The following is a 14,280-nucleotide window of genomic DNA, read 5'->3' as shown; positions in this document are numbered from 1 at the left end:
TGTCAGTTGTATGGGTGGGTATGCATACAGGTGGATGTCCAGTAGGTGTGAGCCTGGTGGCTGTGTGCACGGGTGTGCACCCAGTAGGTGGGTGCCCGGTGAGGTAGGAGGGTCTCAGATTTCGGGAACCAGCCCAAGAGGGAATGTCCATACAGCTATTTTTCACTCTGTAGAGTGAGTCAGTTGACTCGGACTCTGAGAGTCACTGCTCGGTGGGATTTTTTTTTTCCAGTATAGATGTATCCTTAGATGCCTAAGTCACCTCCTAAATGGGACTTAGAAGTCTAAGGTGCTCAGTTAGGTGCTTTTGAAAATTTTACTCATGATGTGTACTTCAACATAACAGAAAATCAGATAGATGTATGTGTAAATGTTAATACACATATGTAGATATATGTAATTATGGATATTATCTACACAGTATACTGTATTATTTATGTTGCAGTAGTGTCTATGAGCCCCAGTGATGGTCCAGAGCCCCTTACATAAATGAATGCACATGCTTCAAATCAATGAGTTTATACACACAGAGACATCCATACTTGGGGAAACCACATAGTAATTAGTCCTAAATGAGTTCAGAATTACTGTCATTGTGGGTATATATATCACCCATACTCACTCGTGTGTGCACGCAGACGGGAAATCCTAGCCCTACTGAAGTCCATGAGAGTTTTGCCATTCACTTTAGTGGGTCAAAGATTTCACCCATAACATTTTAGATAGTTTACAAACATGACGTGTTATATGAACAAGTTCTATTTTACATAAGAATAAATGAGTTCTATGTATAACAACACATGAATAGCATCTAGTGAGGAAGAAAACATGTACCTATGTTAAGTGATGGTAGATTTCGTAGATTTCTTAGGGTGTGGATGTGCATAATGTACTGTGTTTGTGTATACTGTATACAACCTCCAATGAGTTTATATTGAATATACTGTCTGCAGTGTGTACAGGTGTGTACACATTGAAGGTGGGTGTGCCCAGAAGATATGTGTCCAGGTGGGTGGATATATGTGTGTCTAGTGGGGGTGCACACAGGTAGGTGTGGGCCTGGTGGGTGTGCGTGCACAGGTGAGTGGGCGCCTGCTGGCTGTGTGCTCACAGGGTGGGTGCCTGGTAGGTGTGTGCCTACTGGCTGTGCGCCCAGGGGATGGGTGACAGGTAGGTGTGTGCCCGGGGGCTGTGTGCCCAAGGGGTGTGTGCCTGGTAGGTGTGTGCCCAGGGGCTGTCTGCCCAGAGGGTAGGTGCACACCCAGGTGAGTGGGTGCCTGGTAGGTGTGTGCCCGGTGGCTGTGCGCTCAGGGGGTGGGTGCCTGGTAGGTGTGTGCCCGGGGGCTGTGTGCCCAAGGGGTGGGTGCCTGGTAGGTGTGTGCCCGGTGGCTGTGCGTCCAGGGGATGGGTGCCCAGTAGGTGTGTGCCCGGGAGCTGTGCGCCCAAGGGGTGGGTGCCTGGTAGGTGTGTGCCCGGTGGCTGTGCGCCCAGGGTATGGGTGCCCAGTAGGTGTGTGCCCGGGAGCTGTGCGCTCAGGGTGTGTGTGCCCGGGGGCTGTGTGCCCAAGGGGTGGGTGCCCGGTCCCTTACCGCCGCCTGCTGGAAGGCGCCCTTGGTGTAGGTGCCGCCGCCGCGGTAGGCGATGGCCGGGATCTCGCGGCTGAGCAGCGCGCACTTGTGCTGGCGCGCCCGGCGCTGGGAGATGTAGTCCACGCGCGGCACCACGTTGCTCTTGGAGGAGAAGGTGACGATGGCCACGCGCGTGGCGGCCGGCACCACGGGGAAGTCGGAGAGCAGCTTCTTGACGAAGCGCAGCTCGCTGAGGAAGTTGGCGGGCCCCACGCTCGAGGACTCGTCCACCAGGAAGACCAGCTCCAGCCGCCCGCTGCGCTCCCGCAGCCGCCGCACCTGGCGCTTGAAGGAGCGGCCCAGCCTCTCCACCTTGGCGGCCGTGGTGTCCGGCGGCGGCGGCGGCTGCAGGGCCACCCGCGAGGCGGCCAGGGCGAGGGCGGTGAAGTTGAGCGGGGGCTGCGGAGCGCCCGCCCAGCCCAGCGCCAGGCCCCCCCAGCAGCAGAGAGCCAGCAGGGGCCACATGGTCCGGGCCCCCGCCCCGGGCAGAGCGCAGCCGGCGGGGACTCCGCGCTCGGCTCCGGGCGCCGCGCCCTGGCCGGGGATCAGCTCCCGGCGCTCTGCCCCATTCACAGCAGGACGCGCGGCAGCCCCGGTCTCTGGCACTCGCGGCTGCAAAGGGACGGGTCCCCGTCGGTGCTCGCTCGCTGCCTCTCGCCGCCTACTGCGGGGTGGAAGGGAAGGGGGCAGGCGAGATCAGCGGCTCTTCTCCCGGCTCTCCCCTCCCCTGGGCTCCAGTTGCTGCTGACTGGATTCCAGGGCACCAGAGCCCCCAGCGCGCTCAGCCTGTCCGCATTCCCAAAGCAAACGCAGCGGCACCGAGAGCCCTGATTGATCCCATATGTCTGGCGTGCAGCGGCGCAGGCAGGCGCTGGGGGATGAATCCGGATACCAGGAGTGCCACGCTCATTGGAAACACGGTGTGGAGAAATGACGCCCAGCTCGGGGGAGAGGAGGGAACAAGTTTCAGGCCCCCTTAACGCCTTCCCCTTTAGAGGCACGAGCACTACTGTTGTCACCCGAAAATGTTTTGTTGTGAAAGATGGATGGTTGGCCACTGGACTTGAACCTATACCGCCTAAATCCAGTTCCTGGCTCTGTTACAGCTACCCTGTGAACTTGAGCAAGTCATTTAAAGCTGTCTGTGACTCAGTTTCCCCAATACTATAGAAATAAATACTCCATTAATGGTTGTGGGGTCCTCAGATAGTAGGGCGTATGGGACCATATACATACCTAGACAGACATATCTTTAGAACACCGTCTTAACCTATTTGAAGTGAAAAAGATTCCCATGGGGTAAGTAAGAAGCCAATAACAGATTGTAGGGGTTCTGCAGCTTTTCTAGTCTGTGGACCAGTTTGTTAGAAAGAGATACTCCCCTGACAGAGTATTGTCCTTTCCTACATCCAATGAGCTTCCATAGATTGTTGGAATCTTGTATTGGTTCACATGGTTCATTTATTTAGTCTCCTTTTCACTTTCCACTAGGTGCAATTAAATATGAGCATGTACCTGGTGCATTTACAACTCAACTCCCTCATTTAAATTTAGTCATTATCAACTGCAGTATTCTAGTGGCAATATTGTCCCTTCACTGGTGGCGCTACTGATAGGAAATTGATGGCACTGGTGCTCTCTTGAGATTAGGTCAGGACAAATTATTTTGTAAACGGGAAGGGAGACTGCACTGACAGAGGTTATCACTGGATTAGAAAAACTTTTTAGAATGAAAGTGCCGCATAAATGCAAATATCTGTTATTCTTTCATTCATACAGTATTTTTCAACCTAAAATGCTTCACAAACACACAGTTTGTACATACAACCACTTTAACACTGAAATACAACCACCTCTGTAACAGCTACCAGACAGACATTTGCCACACAGCATGCTATATACCAAGTATTGGCTTCCAGCAGTGTTCATTGACTTGCTTTAGCAGGCAGAGGTCCGCACCTCCTCAAAACCCACAATGGGCACTAAAGACTTGTCTATACAGTGTGGTTAATCTGCAGCTTTGTGAGTTAATCCACTTTTAAAAGACTTATCTACACACAACAAAATTCATGGTAGTGCACCAACTCTGCATTTATCACAAACGATGGCATTCTCTTTCAAAGTGAACTAACTGTGCTGCAAAGCGAGTTAGTCTGTTCTATCATTTGTGTGTATACAATGCTGCTGCGAACTACTTTGGCAGTCTTCCAGTAGCTTCCCCCCCACCCCTCCCCACCCCAACTGCTTTGCAGGAGACTGTTACTGACCTGTCTGTTTACCTGTGTGCCCTCCCCTACTCAGAGGTCAAGTTGACTGAATATCCCCCTCGCCCGTTTATAAACAGGCACACAGCCAGATTTTGTCCATTCACTCCTGGATTCGAGTTTATTACAATAGCTGTACTAATACTCCAGAAGTCCTACCAAGTGCCTCAAACAGCCACTTGGAGTCATGCTGAGAACCTGGATCTTATCACCATCTGGAGAGAAGCATTAGTGCGGGAAGCTCTTGGGGTGAGCCCCTGGAATACAGACCTTTTGTGGACATTGCTAGACAGATGTCTGCTCGGGGCTGTGACTGGGATGCTGAACAGTGCTGGATAAAGAGCAAACATCTCAGGAGCATCTATGTTACAGTAAGGGACAACTGGGAAAAAAAATCCCTGAGGGGACACCTAATTGCTGCATCTTTCAAGGAGCTGGACAGGATTTTACACAACCACATGACCACCCAACCCAGGCACTTGTGGCTGCCTTCCCCACCCAAGGATGAGCAGGACTCATCCGTTGAAGGATCGTGCAAGGAGGCCAGTGAAGAGAGTGCCCCAGAAGGCCAGGATCTCTTTGAGAGTCCGGCCCCCGATGGTGGCGAAGTAGAAGGCAAGTCTGATTCCTGCCCTGCAGCAACCAACCACAATTCCCAGACCAGGACAGAGGAGGCCGATCCTATAGAGCAGCAGTTCTCAAACGTTAGCAACCTGAGGACCCCCATTTTTATTTAAATTTTTTCATGGACCCCCAAGCCCCAGGCCCTGCTGAGAGGGAGGGAGAGAAGTTGATCAGCGGAGCCCGTGGACCTGCTGGAGTACCCTTGCAGACCCCAGTTTGAGAAACGCTACTATAGAGGAAACCTCAATATATAAGGTTTTTACATTTTTATTATACTGCTTTGATAGCTTCTGTTCTGGGTGCTCCACAGCCATTGGAGGCAGATTGAACTAGAAGCCTTTTTGAGGTCCCTGACTCCACCCATCAGCCCATGCTGTCTGTTCCCATTTCACCCATTGCCATACACCTTTCCAAGATGGCAGGACCTCAGCAGGATGGTTGGCCTCCATCTCATGCTAACATCTTGACTACTAACAGTTTTCAGACCCTCAACAGGGAAGGCAAATGCCCATGTACCTATTTTCCTTTCATCTTCCCTCAGCTGCCAAGCCTGTAGCGGTGCATGGGATTCTTCTGTCCTAAGTGCAGGATTCTGCACTTGTCCTTGTTGAACCTCATCAGATTTTTTTTGGACCAATCCTCCAATTTGTCTAGGTCACTCTGAACCCTATCCCTACCCTCCAGCATATCTATCTCTCCCCTCAGCTTAGTGTCCCCCCCCCCCATCTGCGAATTTGCTGAGGCTACAATCCATCCCATCATCCAGATCATTAATAAAGAGATTGAATAAAACCGGCCCCAGGACCGACCCCTGGGGTACTCCGCTTGATACCAGCTGCCAACTAGACATTGAGCCGATGATCATTACCCATTGAGCCCAACGATCTAGCCAGCTTTCTATCCACCTTATAGTCCCTTCATCCAATCCATACTTTTTTAACTTGCTGGCAAGAATACCGAGGGAGACCGTATCAAAAGCTTTGCTAAAGTCAAGATATATCACAATCACTGCTTTCCCCATATCCACAGAGCCAGTTAGCTCATAGAAGGCAATCAGGTTGGTCAGGCATGACTTGCCCTTGGCAAATCCATGTTGACTGTTCCTGATCACCTTCCACTTTGTTGCTGCCTAGGCCAGTGTCTTTTGTTCCTGTCAGGCTGGTCTGGGTTTGTCCTAGACATGCCCTGATGAGGTGTGAACTGCCCCTCTCCTTCTGGAGAGTTTTTGCCTGGGCTTACTTTAAGCCATGAAGACACATTTTCACCATCAGAACTATATACATGAAATTACAACCTATAACATCACTATAACAACAATGTTCATTACATCATGAGCCTTCCAAAGACACCCGACATGACAAACTTTGCATTGGATACCACACAATCCTATTATAAGGATGAATATGGGGGAGCAGGGTGTTTCCCTGAGGTACAGAACATCACGTTAGCATTCTGACTACATGTAAAGCCACAGAGAGTACAGTGCTCCTATACATGCCCTGTAACATACATTCTTACAGATGGTAACACTGTGCTTCAGGCAATCATTGCAGATCTGTATCTATCTTTCTTTGCGATTTAAATATGGCTGCAGAGGAGATAAAGCAAAATCTAATGCTGAGAAATTGTTCAGTTTTTGTTTGAAGATTATGAGGAATTGCTGCCTGGTCTTATTCACTGGCATAGCTGGTAACTCCCTTCTACTCCTGCAATACTGGGGGGGACCATCTTGGTGAAGAACGTCACCGTTTTCAGAGTGGTAGCTCTGTTAGTCTGTATCAGCAAAAACAGCGAGGAGTCCTTGTGGCACCTTAGAGACTAACATTTATTTGGGCATAAGCTTTCGTGGGCTAGAACCCACTTCATCAGATGCATGAAGTGGAAAATACAGGAGCAGGTATAAATACATGAAAGGATGGGAGTTGCCTTACCAAGTGTGAGGTCAGTCTAACGAGACAATTCTCTTAACAGCAGGATACCAAGGGAGGAAAGATCACTTTTGAAGTGGTAATGAGAGTGGTCCATTTCAGACAGTTGATAAGAAGATGTGAGTAACAGTAGGGGGAAATTAGTAATGGAGAAAATAGGTGTATCGCAGTGTCTCTCGCTGGTTTGCCCTTTGCTTTTTGAATAAGGCTGTTCTGTGACTCCTAGTCATCAATCTCAGTGTATCGTCATCCAGAGTTAGGACAGTCTAAAAGGAATTACTACCTAGATTTCCCCCCATTAACTCTGCTAACCCCTCCAACACCGTATAAGTATCTCCAAGGGATAGCAAAACTTCAAAGCCAGACTGGGAATGTAATTCCCAACCCTATCTCCACCCCCAACCTCCCAGGCACAACAGCAAAGCCACACAGCAGATATTGCACAGACAAAACTCCCAATGCACACACCACTTATCTCAAAGCTTTCCCAAGACTGGGAAGAATCTCAGTGAGGTAAAGCCAAAAATGCATGTAAGGGGGGGGAAAAAAAAAAAAAAGCTATCAGCCTCCCAAGAACATGAATAACAGCTTGTTATTTTTTATATACCCCTACAGCACCTGCACTGGCCAGACCCTCAACGACAGGGCCCTTATCAATGGCCAAGTGGCTGCCAAACCTGAGGGAGAGAAAACAGAAGATTTGTGATTAAATGTTTGGGGTCAAAGACTCCAGCCCCCCTCCAAAATACGGAAAGCTGGAGCCCATCTGAGGACAGAGGGAAATCTGACGAGCTCTCTGTGGAGATCATTGCAGTGGCAAAGGACAGTGTGGCAGTTGCCAGGGAAAGCATTACCATGGCCAAAGGTAGTATGGAAAAAGACCGGGAGATGCAGAGGCAACTCCTGGAGGCAATACAAAGCCAAAATGTCCGGTAGCAGCACATCCTACTATTAGGGCAGCAGCCAGCCATGCTATGCAGCCCATAGGCTATTGGGAACAACTCTTCCTCTTCCCTGCTGTACTCCCGGATGCCATTCCCCTCCCAGAGCCCAGCTCAGGGCACTGAGAACAGTGGTACCTGGGACCACAGCTCTTTTGAGCCCTCTATTGCTCCTGGTATCTTTCACAGTCTCAGCACTAAGCGCCAGAATGCCCACAAACCGGAAAAGGCGGAGCAGAGACAAGACATACCTCGCCTGACTTTAAGGCCCCCCTGCCCCTTGCATGGTGTACTGCACTGTCGCACTTTGCTGTTTTGTTTCACGGCTGGTTTAATGGAAGAGTTTTTGTAGGCGTGGTCTACACTATGAGTTTAATTCGAATTTAGCAGCGTTACATCGAATTAACCCTGCACCCGTCCACACAACGAAGCCATTTATTTCGAAATAAAGGGCTCTTAAAATCGATTTCTGTACTCCTCCCCAACAAGCGGAGTAGCGCCGAAATCGATATTGTCATTTCAAATTAGGGTTAGTGTGGCCGCAATTCAATGGTATTGGCCTCCAGGAGCTATCCCACAGTGCACCATTATGACCGCTCTGGACAGCAATCTGAACTCGGATGCACTGGCCAGGTAGACAGGAAAAGCCCCACGAACATCTGAATTTCATTTCCTGTTTGCACAGCACAGGAGAGCACAGGTGACCACAGAGAGCTCATCGGCACAGGTAACCATGCAGGCCGATAATCGAAAAAGAGCACCAGCATGGACCGTACGGGAGGTACTGGATCTGATCGCTATATGGGGAGAGGATTCAGTGCTAGCAGAACTTCATTCGAAAAGACGAAATGCCAAAACTTTTGAAAAAAATCTCCAAGGGCATGATGGAGAGAGGCCATAATAGGGACTCAGAGCAGTGCTGCGTGAAAGTCAAGGAGCTCAGACAAGCCTATCAGAAAACAAAGGAGGCAAACGGTAGCTCCGGGTCAGAGTCGCAGACATGCCGCTTCTACACTGAGCTGCATGCAATTCTAGGGGGGGCCGCCACCACTACCCCACCTCTGACCGTGGATTCCGAGGCGGGGGTAATCTCATCAGCCACACCTGAGGATTCTGCGGACGGGGAAGAGGAGGATGACGAGCTTGCGGAGAGCACACAGCACTCTGTTCTCCCCCACAGCCAGGATCTTTTTCTCAGCCTGACTGAAGTACCCTCCCAAGCCTCCCAGGCCAGTACCCAAGACCATGACCCCATGGAAGGGACCTCAGGTGAGTTTACCTTTTAAAATATAAAACATGGTTTAAAAGCAAGCATTTTTTAATTATTACTTTGCCCTGAGGACTTGGGATGCATTCGCGGCCAGTACAGCTACTGGAAAAATCTGTTAACGTGTCTGGGGATGGAGCGGAAATCCTCCAGGGACATCTCCATGAAGCTCTCCTGGAGGTACTCCAAAAGCCTTTGCAGAAGGTTTCTGGGCAGTGCAGCCTTATTCCATCCTACATGGTAGGACACTTGACTATGCCATGCTAGTAGCAGATAATCTGGTATCATTGCATGATAAAGCCTGGCAGCGTATGGTCCCGGTGTTTGCTGGCATTCAAGCAACATCCGTTCTTTATCTCGCTGTGTAATCCTCAGGAGAGTGATATCGCTCATGGTAACCTGGTTGAAATATGGGAATTTAATTAAGGGGACAGAGGTGGCCCTTCCTACTGGGCTGTTTGCCTGTGGCTGAAAAGAAATCCTTCCCTGTAGTAAGCCAAGCAGGGAGGGGCGGGATTGGCACTAAGCTTTCCATGTGTGGCTAGCAGGGATCTTCCCTGATACCAGCCACGTGTTGGGGGAGGAGGGATAAAGCGATCATCCCAGAGAATTGGATTGGGGGAGGAGGGAGTTAGTTTGTTTTCTGCTGCTGAAGGTTAACAGGAAAACCGCAGCACTCAACAGGCTTTGCTTGGTATGTGGGAAAGGAGGATGCAGAAGCCGAAAGACAATGGCTTACCATGGCCGCATGCAAGCCGAATTCTGTTGCCCGCACCTGCGCCTGTGATGTCTAGCAGCAAAGCCACAGGCACTCAATATTAAGAGGCAAAATGCGACCGTGAAAGAGTATAAGCATTGTTCACCGTGAAAGAGTATAAGCATTGTTCTGTAAAATGTATCTTTTTAAAAAATTCTCTCCTTTTTCCCCCTCCCTCCCTCTAGGATCTGCAAATTTTTCAAGTCTCCCTCCTCCGTCCCGAAAGCTATCTCAAATAAGGCGTCGGAAAAAGAGGACGCGAGATGAGATGTTCGCGGAAATCTTGGAGTCCACCTGCAATGAAAGAGCTCATTTGAATGAGTGGAAGGACACGGTTTCAAAGTATAGGAAAGAAGCCAGTGAACATGAGGACAGGAGGGACCAATGTGAGGACATGAGGGCCCAACGTGAGGACAGAAGGGACCAACGTGAGGAGAGGAGAGACGCTTGAGATGAGAGGTGGCGGTAGGAAGATCAGAGGAGGCAGGATGCAACGCTGGGGCTGCTACGTGAGCAAACAGACATGCTCCGGCATCTGGTGGAGCTTCAGGAAGGGCAGCAGGATCACAGACTGGTGCTACAGCCCCTGTATAACCCCCTCCCCATGTTCCATAGCCTCCTCACCCAGACGTGTAAGAACGCGGGGGGGTGGGGGGAGGTTCCGTGCACCCTCCCATTCCACCCCAGTGGACAGCCCAAGCAAAAGGCTGTCATTATTTTAACCTTTTTTTAGTGGCCTTTTCCTTCCCTCCGATCCTCCTCCCAAACCTCACCCGGGCTATCTTGTCAGTTCTCTCCCTCTTTTTATAATCAATTAATAAAGAATAAATGATTTTTAAAGGATAGTGACTTTATTTCCTTTGAAAGCAAGTTGTGATCGAAGGGGGAGGGTGGGTTGCCTACAGAGAATGAGTCAATAAAGAGGGCGGGTTTTCATCAAGGAGAAACAAACAGAACTTTCACACGGTAGCCTGGCCAGTCATGAAACTGGTTTTCAAAGCTTCTCTGATGCACAGCACTTCCTGGTGTGCTCTTCTAATCGCCCTGGTGTCTGGCTGCGCGTAATCAGCAGCCAGGCGATTTGCCTCAGCCTTCCACCCCGCCATAAACGTCTCCCCCTTACTCTCACAGAGATTGTGGAGCACACAGCAAGCAGCAATAATAATGGGGATATTGGTTTGGCTGAGGTCTGAGCGAGTCAGTAAAGTGCGCCAGCGACCTTTTAAATGGCCAAATGCACATTCCACCACCATTCTGCACTTGCTCAGCCTGTAGTTGAACAGCTCCTGACTCCTGTCCAGGCTGCCTGTGTATGGCTTCATGAGCCATGGCATTAAGGGGTAGGCTGGGTCCCCAAGGATAACTATAGGCATTTCAACATCCCCAACGGTTATTTTCTGGTCCGGAAAGTAAGTCCCTTGCTGCAGCCGTTTAAACAGAGTAGTGTTCCTGAAGATGCGAGCGTCATGAACCCTTCCCGGCCAGCCCACGTTGGTGTTGGTGAAACGTCCCCTCTGATCCACCAGTGCTTGCAGCACCATTGAAAAGTACCCCTTGCGGTTTATGTACTGGGTACCCCGGTGTCAAGATAGGGATATGGGTTCCATCTATCGCCCCACCACAGTTAGGGAATCCCATTGCAGCAAAGACATCCACTATGGCCTGCACATTTCCCAGAGTCACTACCTTTCGTAGCAGCAGCTCAGCGATTGCTTTGGCTACTTGCATCACAGCAGCCCCCACAGTAGATTTGCCCACTCCAAATTGATTCCCGACTGACTGGTAGCTGTCTTGCATTGCAAGCTTCCACAGGGCTATCGCCACTCGCTTCTCAACTATGAGGGCTGCTCTCATCCTGGTATTCTGGCGCTTCAGGAAAGCAAGTCACAAAGTTCCATGAAAGTGCCCTTACGCATGCGAAAGTTTCGCAGCCACTGGGAATCATCCCACACCTGCAACACTATGTGGTCCCACCAGTCTGTGCTTGTTTCCTGAGCCCAGAATCGGCGTTCCACGGATAGAACCTGCCCCATCAACAACATGATCTCCAAAGCACCGGGAACCGTGGTTTGAGAGAATTCTGTGTCCGTGTCCATGTCCTCATCACTCTCGTCGCCGCGCTGCCGTCGCCGCCTCCTCCTTGCCTCGTTTTTCTGGTCCTGGTTCAGCATAAACTGCACGATAATGCGCGAGGTGTTTACAATGTTCATGACTGCTGTCTTGACCTGAGCGGGCTCCATGCTTGCCGTGGTATGGTGTCTGCTATTTTCACTCAGGAAAAAAGGCGTGAAACGGTTGTCTGCCGTTGCTTTCATGGAGGGAGGGGTTAGGCTGTACCCAGAACCACCTGCGACAATGTTTTTTGCCCCATCAGGCACTGGGATCTCAACCCAGAATTCCAATGGGCGGGGGAGACTGCAGGAACTATGGGATAGCTATGGGATAACTACCCACAGTACAACGCTCTGGAAATCGACGCTAGCCCCAGTAGATGGACGCATACCGCCAAATTAATGTGCTTAGTGTGGTCGCATACATTCAACTTTATACAATCTGTTTCCAAAATTCTAATTCTGTAAATTTGGATTAATCCCGTAGTGTAGACATACCCGTAGTTAGAGAGTAGATTTTAAATACGTTGTTTCATAACTAAAAGCCATTTTTTCATTTTCATTTCAGTTGAAGGGTTTTTCTGCTTTTTACATCATAGATTGTTTAAGAATAAAAGCATTTAAAAGGGTCATAAGGAGCTGACAATTTTTAACAGAAAATATTTACATTTGATCTAATTCAGAAGGTTTTACAAACACACATAGGCAAAGACAAGATGCAGTAGGGACTGCCACAACGTTGCACTTCCACCACCGATTAAAGAACACTGAACAGCACAAAAAACTTCCCCATCTCCTCTCCATGGGTTAACAGCTGCATGTACAGCTGCCCAATTTCAGACCTGAGACTCAGAATAGGCATCCCTGACAACCTTGCCCCAGCTGTTTGCATTTTGTATTGGACACCTTGTGGGCTGCTCAAACCGCTGAGCGGGTCTCTGCACCTCAGTCTTCCACCCATCACTAAAACTCGCTCTCTTTCTCTCTCAAATATTGTGCAGAACACGACATGCTGCTATAACCTTTGGGGTGTCTTTTTCTGCTGATTCCAACCTATTCCACAAACAATCCATCTCCCTTTCAACTAGGGTGACCAGACAGCAAATGTGAAAAATCGGGACAGGGGTGGGGGGTAATAGGAATCTATATAAGAAAAAGACCCAAAAATCGGGACTGTCCCTATAAAATCGGGACATCTGGTCACCCTACTTTCAACCAGCCACATGCACACTCCACTGTCATTTTGCAGCTGTGGAAGCAGTAGACAGTTTCTTCCTTCTGTTCAAGAGGACTGTGAATGGCTTCATTAATCACGGAAACAGAGGTTGAGCCAGGTCCTCCAGGATAACTGGAGCAATGGCTACACCATTAATATCCGGTGTTCCTGGGGGCAAACAGTCCTTTCTCCGTTAATTCAAACAGAGATCAGTTCCAAATGATCCTAGCATGATGGACCCTTTCAGACCACCAGCATTTATGTCCATAAACCTGCCATGGTGGTCTACAAACTGTTGGAGCACCATGGAGAAACATCCCTTTCTGTTTATGAATTATGAACCCTGGTGTTGGGGAGGGAGGAACTGAACAGCAAGCACACAAGTCCCATTGGTTGCCCCAGTACAGTCGGGGAATCCCATGCATGCAAAGCCATCCATCACTTCCTCAGAATTACTAAACTTTAAAACCCAGTGCAATGGTACCTTTTCCACGGCATCCCATGCCTGCATACCAACGGCTCAATGGTTGGTCGATCTCATGCCAAATCTGCACTGGTTTCCCAAGCCCAGAAGTGGCACTGCATGCTATGAAGCTGCTTCAGCAACCAATCCTCTACTATCAGTTGCTTGGAGTTCTCCTCTTCCTCCCTCTCCTTATTCGGGTTCCCCCACTGCTAGAGGAGCTGCTGTTGCTGCCAAGCCATCTACGCAATGGTGCAGCAGGCAAAGTCCCAAACCGAAACCACCCAGCTCTCAGAGCTCAAACATAGCCCAAGCAGCCCCTGCATATTCGAGGTTGCCAGTATAGTGGCGCTGAACATTGCTGGGTCCATGCTGTCCAACAGCCATTCAAAAATGGCCCTAGCCTGCCCAAAAAGGATATAGTGGATGGAAACAGATAATCATGATTTTGTAAAAAATGTGAACTAGCCTGGCTTCCACTGTGTGTCTCCATGATGTTCAGCCAGAAAAATCCCAGAACTCACACTGCTCAGCAGCGAAGCAAAGGAGCATGGGATACTCTGAGAACGCCACACCCTCCGTTCACATCAAGTGTTGCTCGTCGACAAAAGGCACACCAACCCCTGTGCATGCTATTACTGCGGCTTGCATAATGCACATTATTGGACATGTAGAAAAAACATGTGGGTTAACCCCTCAACTCCCACCAGGCCTAAGGCCCTGATTCAACAAAGCACATTTATGTGCCGTACTTAAAGTACTGTACTTAACTCTCTTAAGTGCTTTGCTGAATAGGGATGGACATAAACCACATGCTTAAAAGTGCTTTGCTGATCGGGTTTTATTGCTGAAATTCTCACCAGAGGCCAAAGACTGGATGGCAAAGGAGAGCAAGTTTCGTTCTGACTCTGTGGGAGATAGTCCTCCAGATCAGGCTTGAAGCACACTGGTAGACCACGGCACCTGTTCTCTGTGGATGGAGAGGGTTCCACTTCCAGGACTGTAACTTTCAAATTTGTTTTTAAATAAATGCTAAAATTTTAGCATCTGACATAAGTACCAAATATGTTAGATGCATTTG

At 49.5% G+C, this 14,280-nt stretch overlaps 1 protein-coding gene across 1 annotated transcript in view; it reads right to left on the bottom strand.

The window, feature by feature from the left end:
- SVEP1 (sushi, von Willebrand factor type A, EGF and pentraxin domain containing 1) overlaps positions 1-2,517 on the bottom strand; it is a 172,050-nt gene extending 169,533 nt beyond the window's left edge. Inside the window, exon 1 of the mRNA XM_034774932.1 lies at positions 1,590-2,517. Coding sequence (XP_034630823.1) covers positions 1,590-2,093 — 504 coding nt within the window. The 5' untranslated portion in view covers positions 2,094-2,517. The remainder of the gene's footprint in view (positions 1-1,589) is intronic.
- Between the last annotated feature and the right edge of the window lie 11,763 nt (positions 2,518-14,280).

This window comes from Trachemys scripta, chromosome 6 (assembly GCF_013100865.1).
Source record: "Trachemys scripta elegans isolate TJP31775 chromosome 6, CAS_Tse_1.0, whole genome shotgun sequence".
NCBI classification, from domain to species: Eukaryota; Metazoa; Chordata; order Testudines; family Emydidae; genus Trachemys; species Trachemys scripta.
Note: the sequence above shows the minus strand (reverse complement) of the source record. Positions and strands in the feature narration are given on the sequence as shown.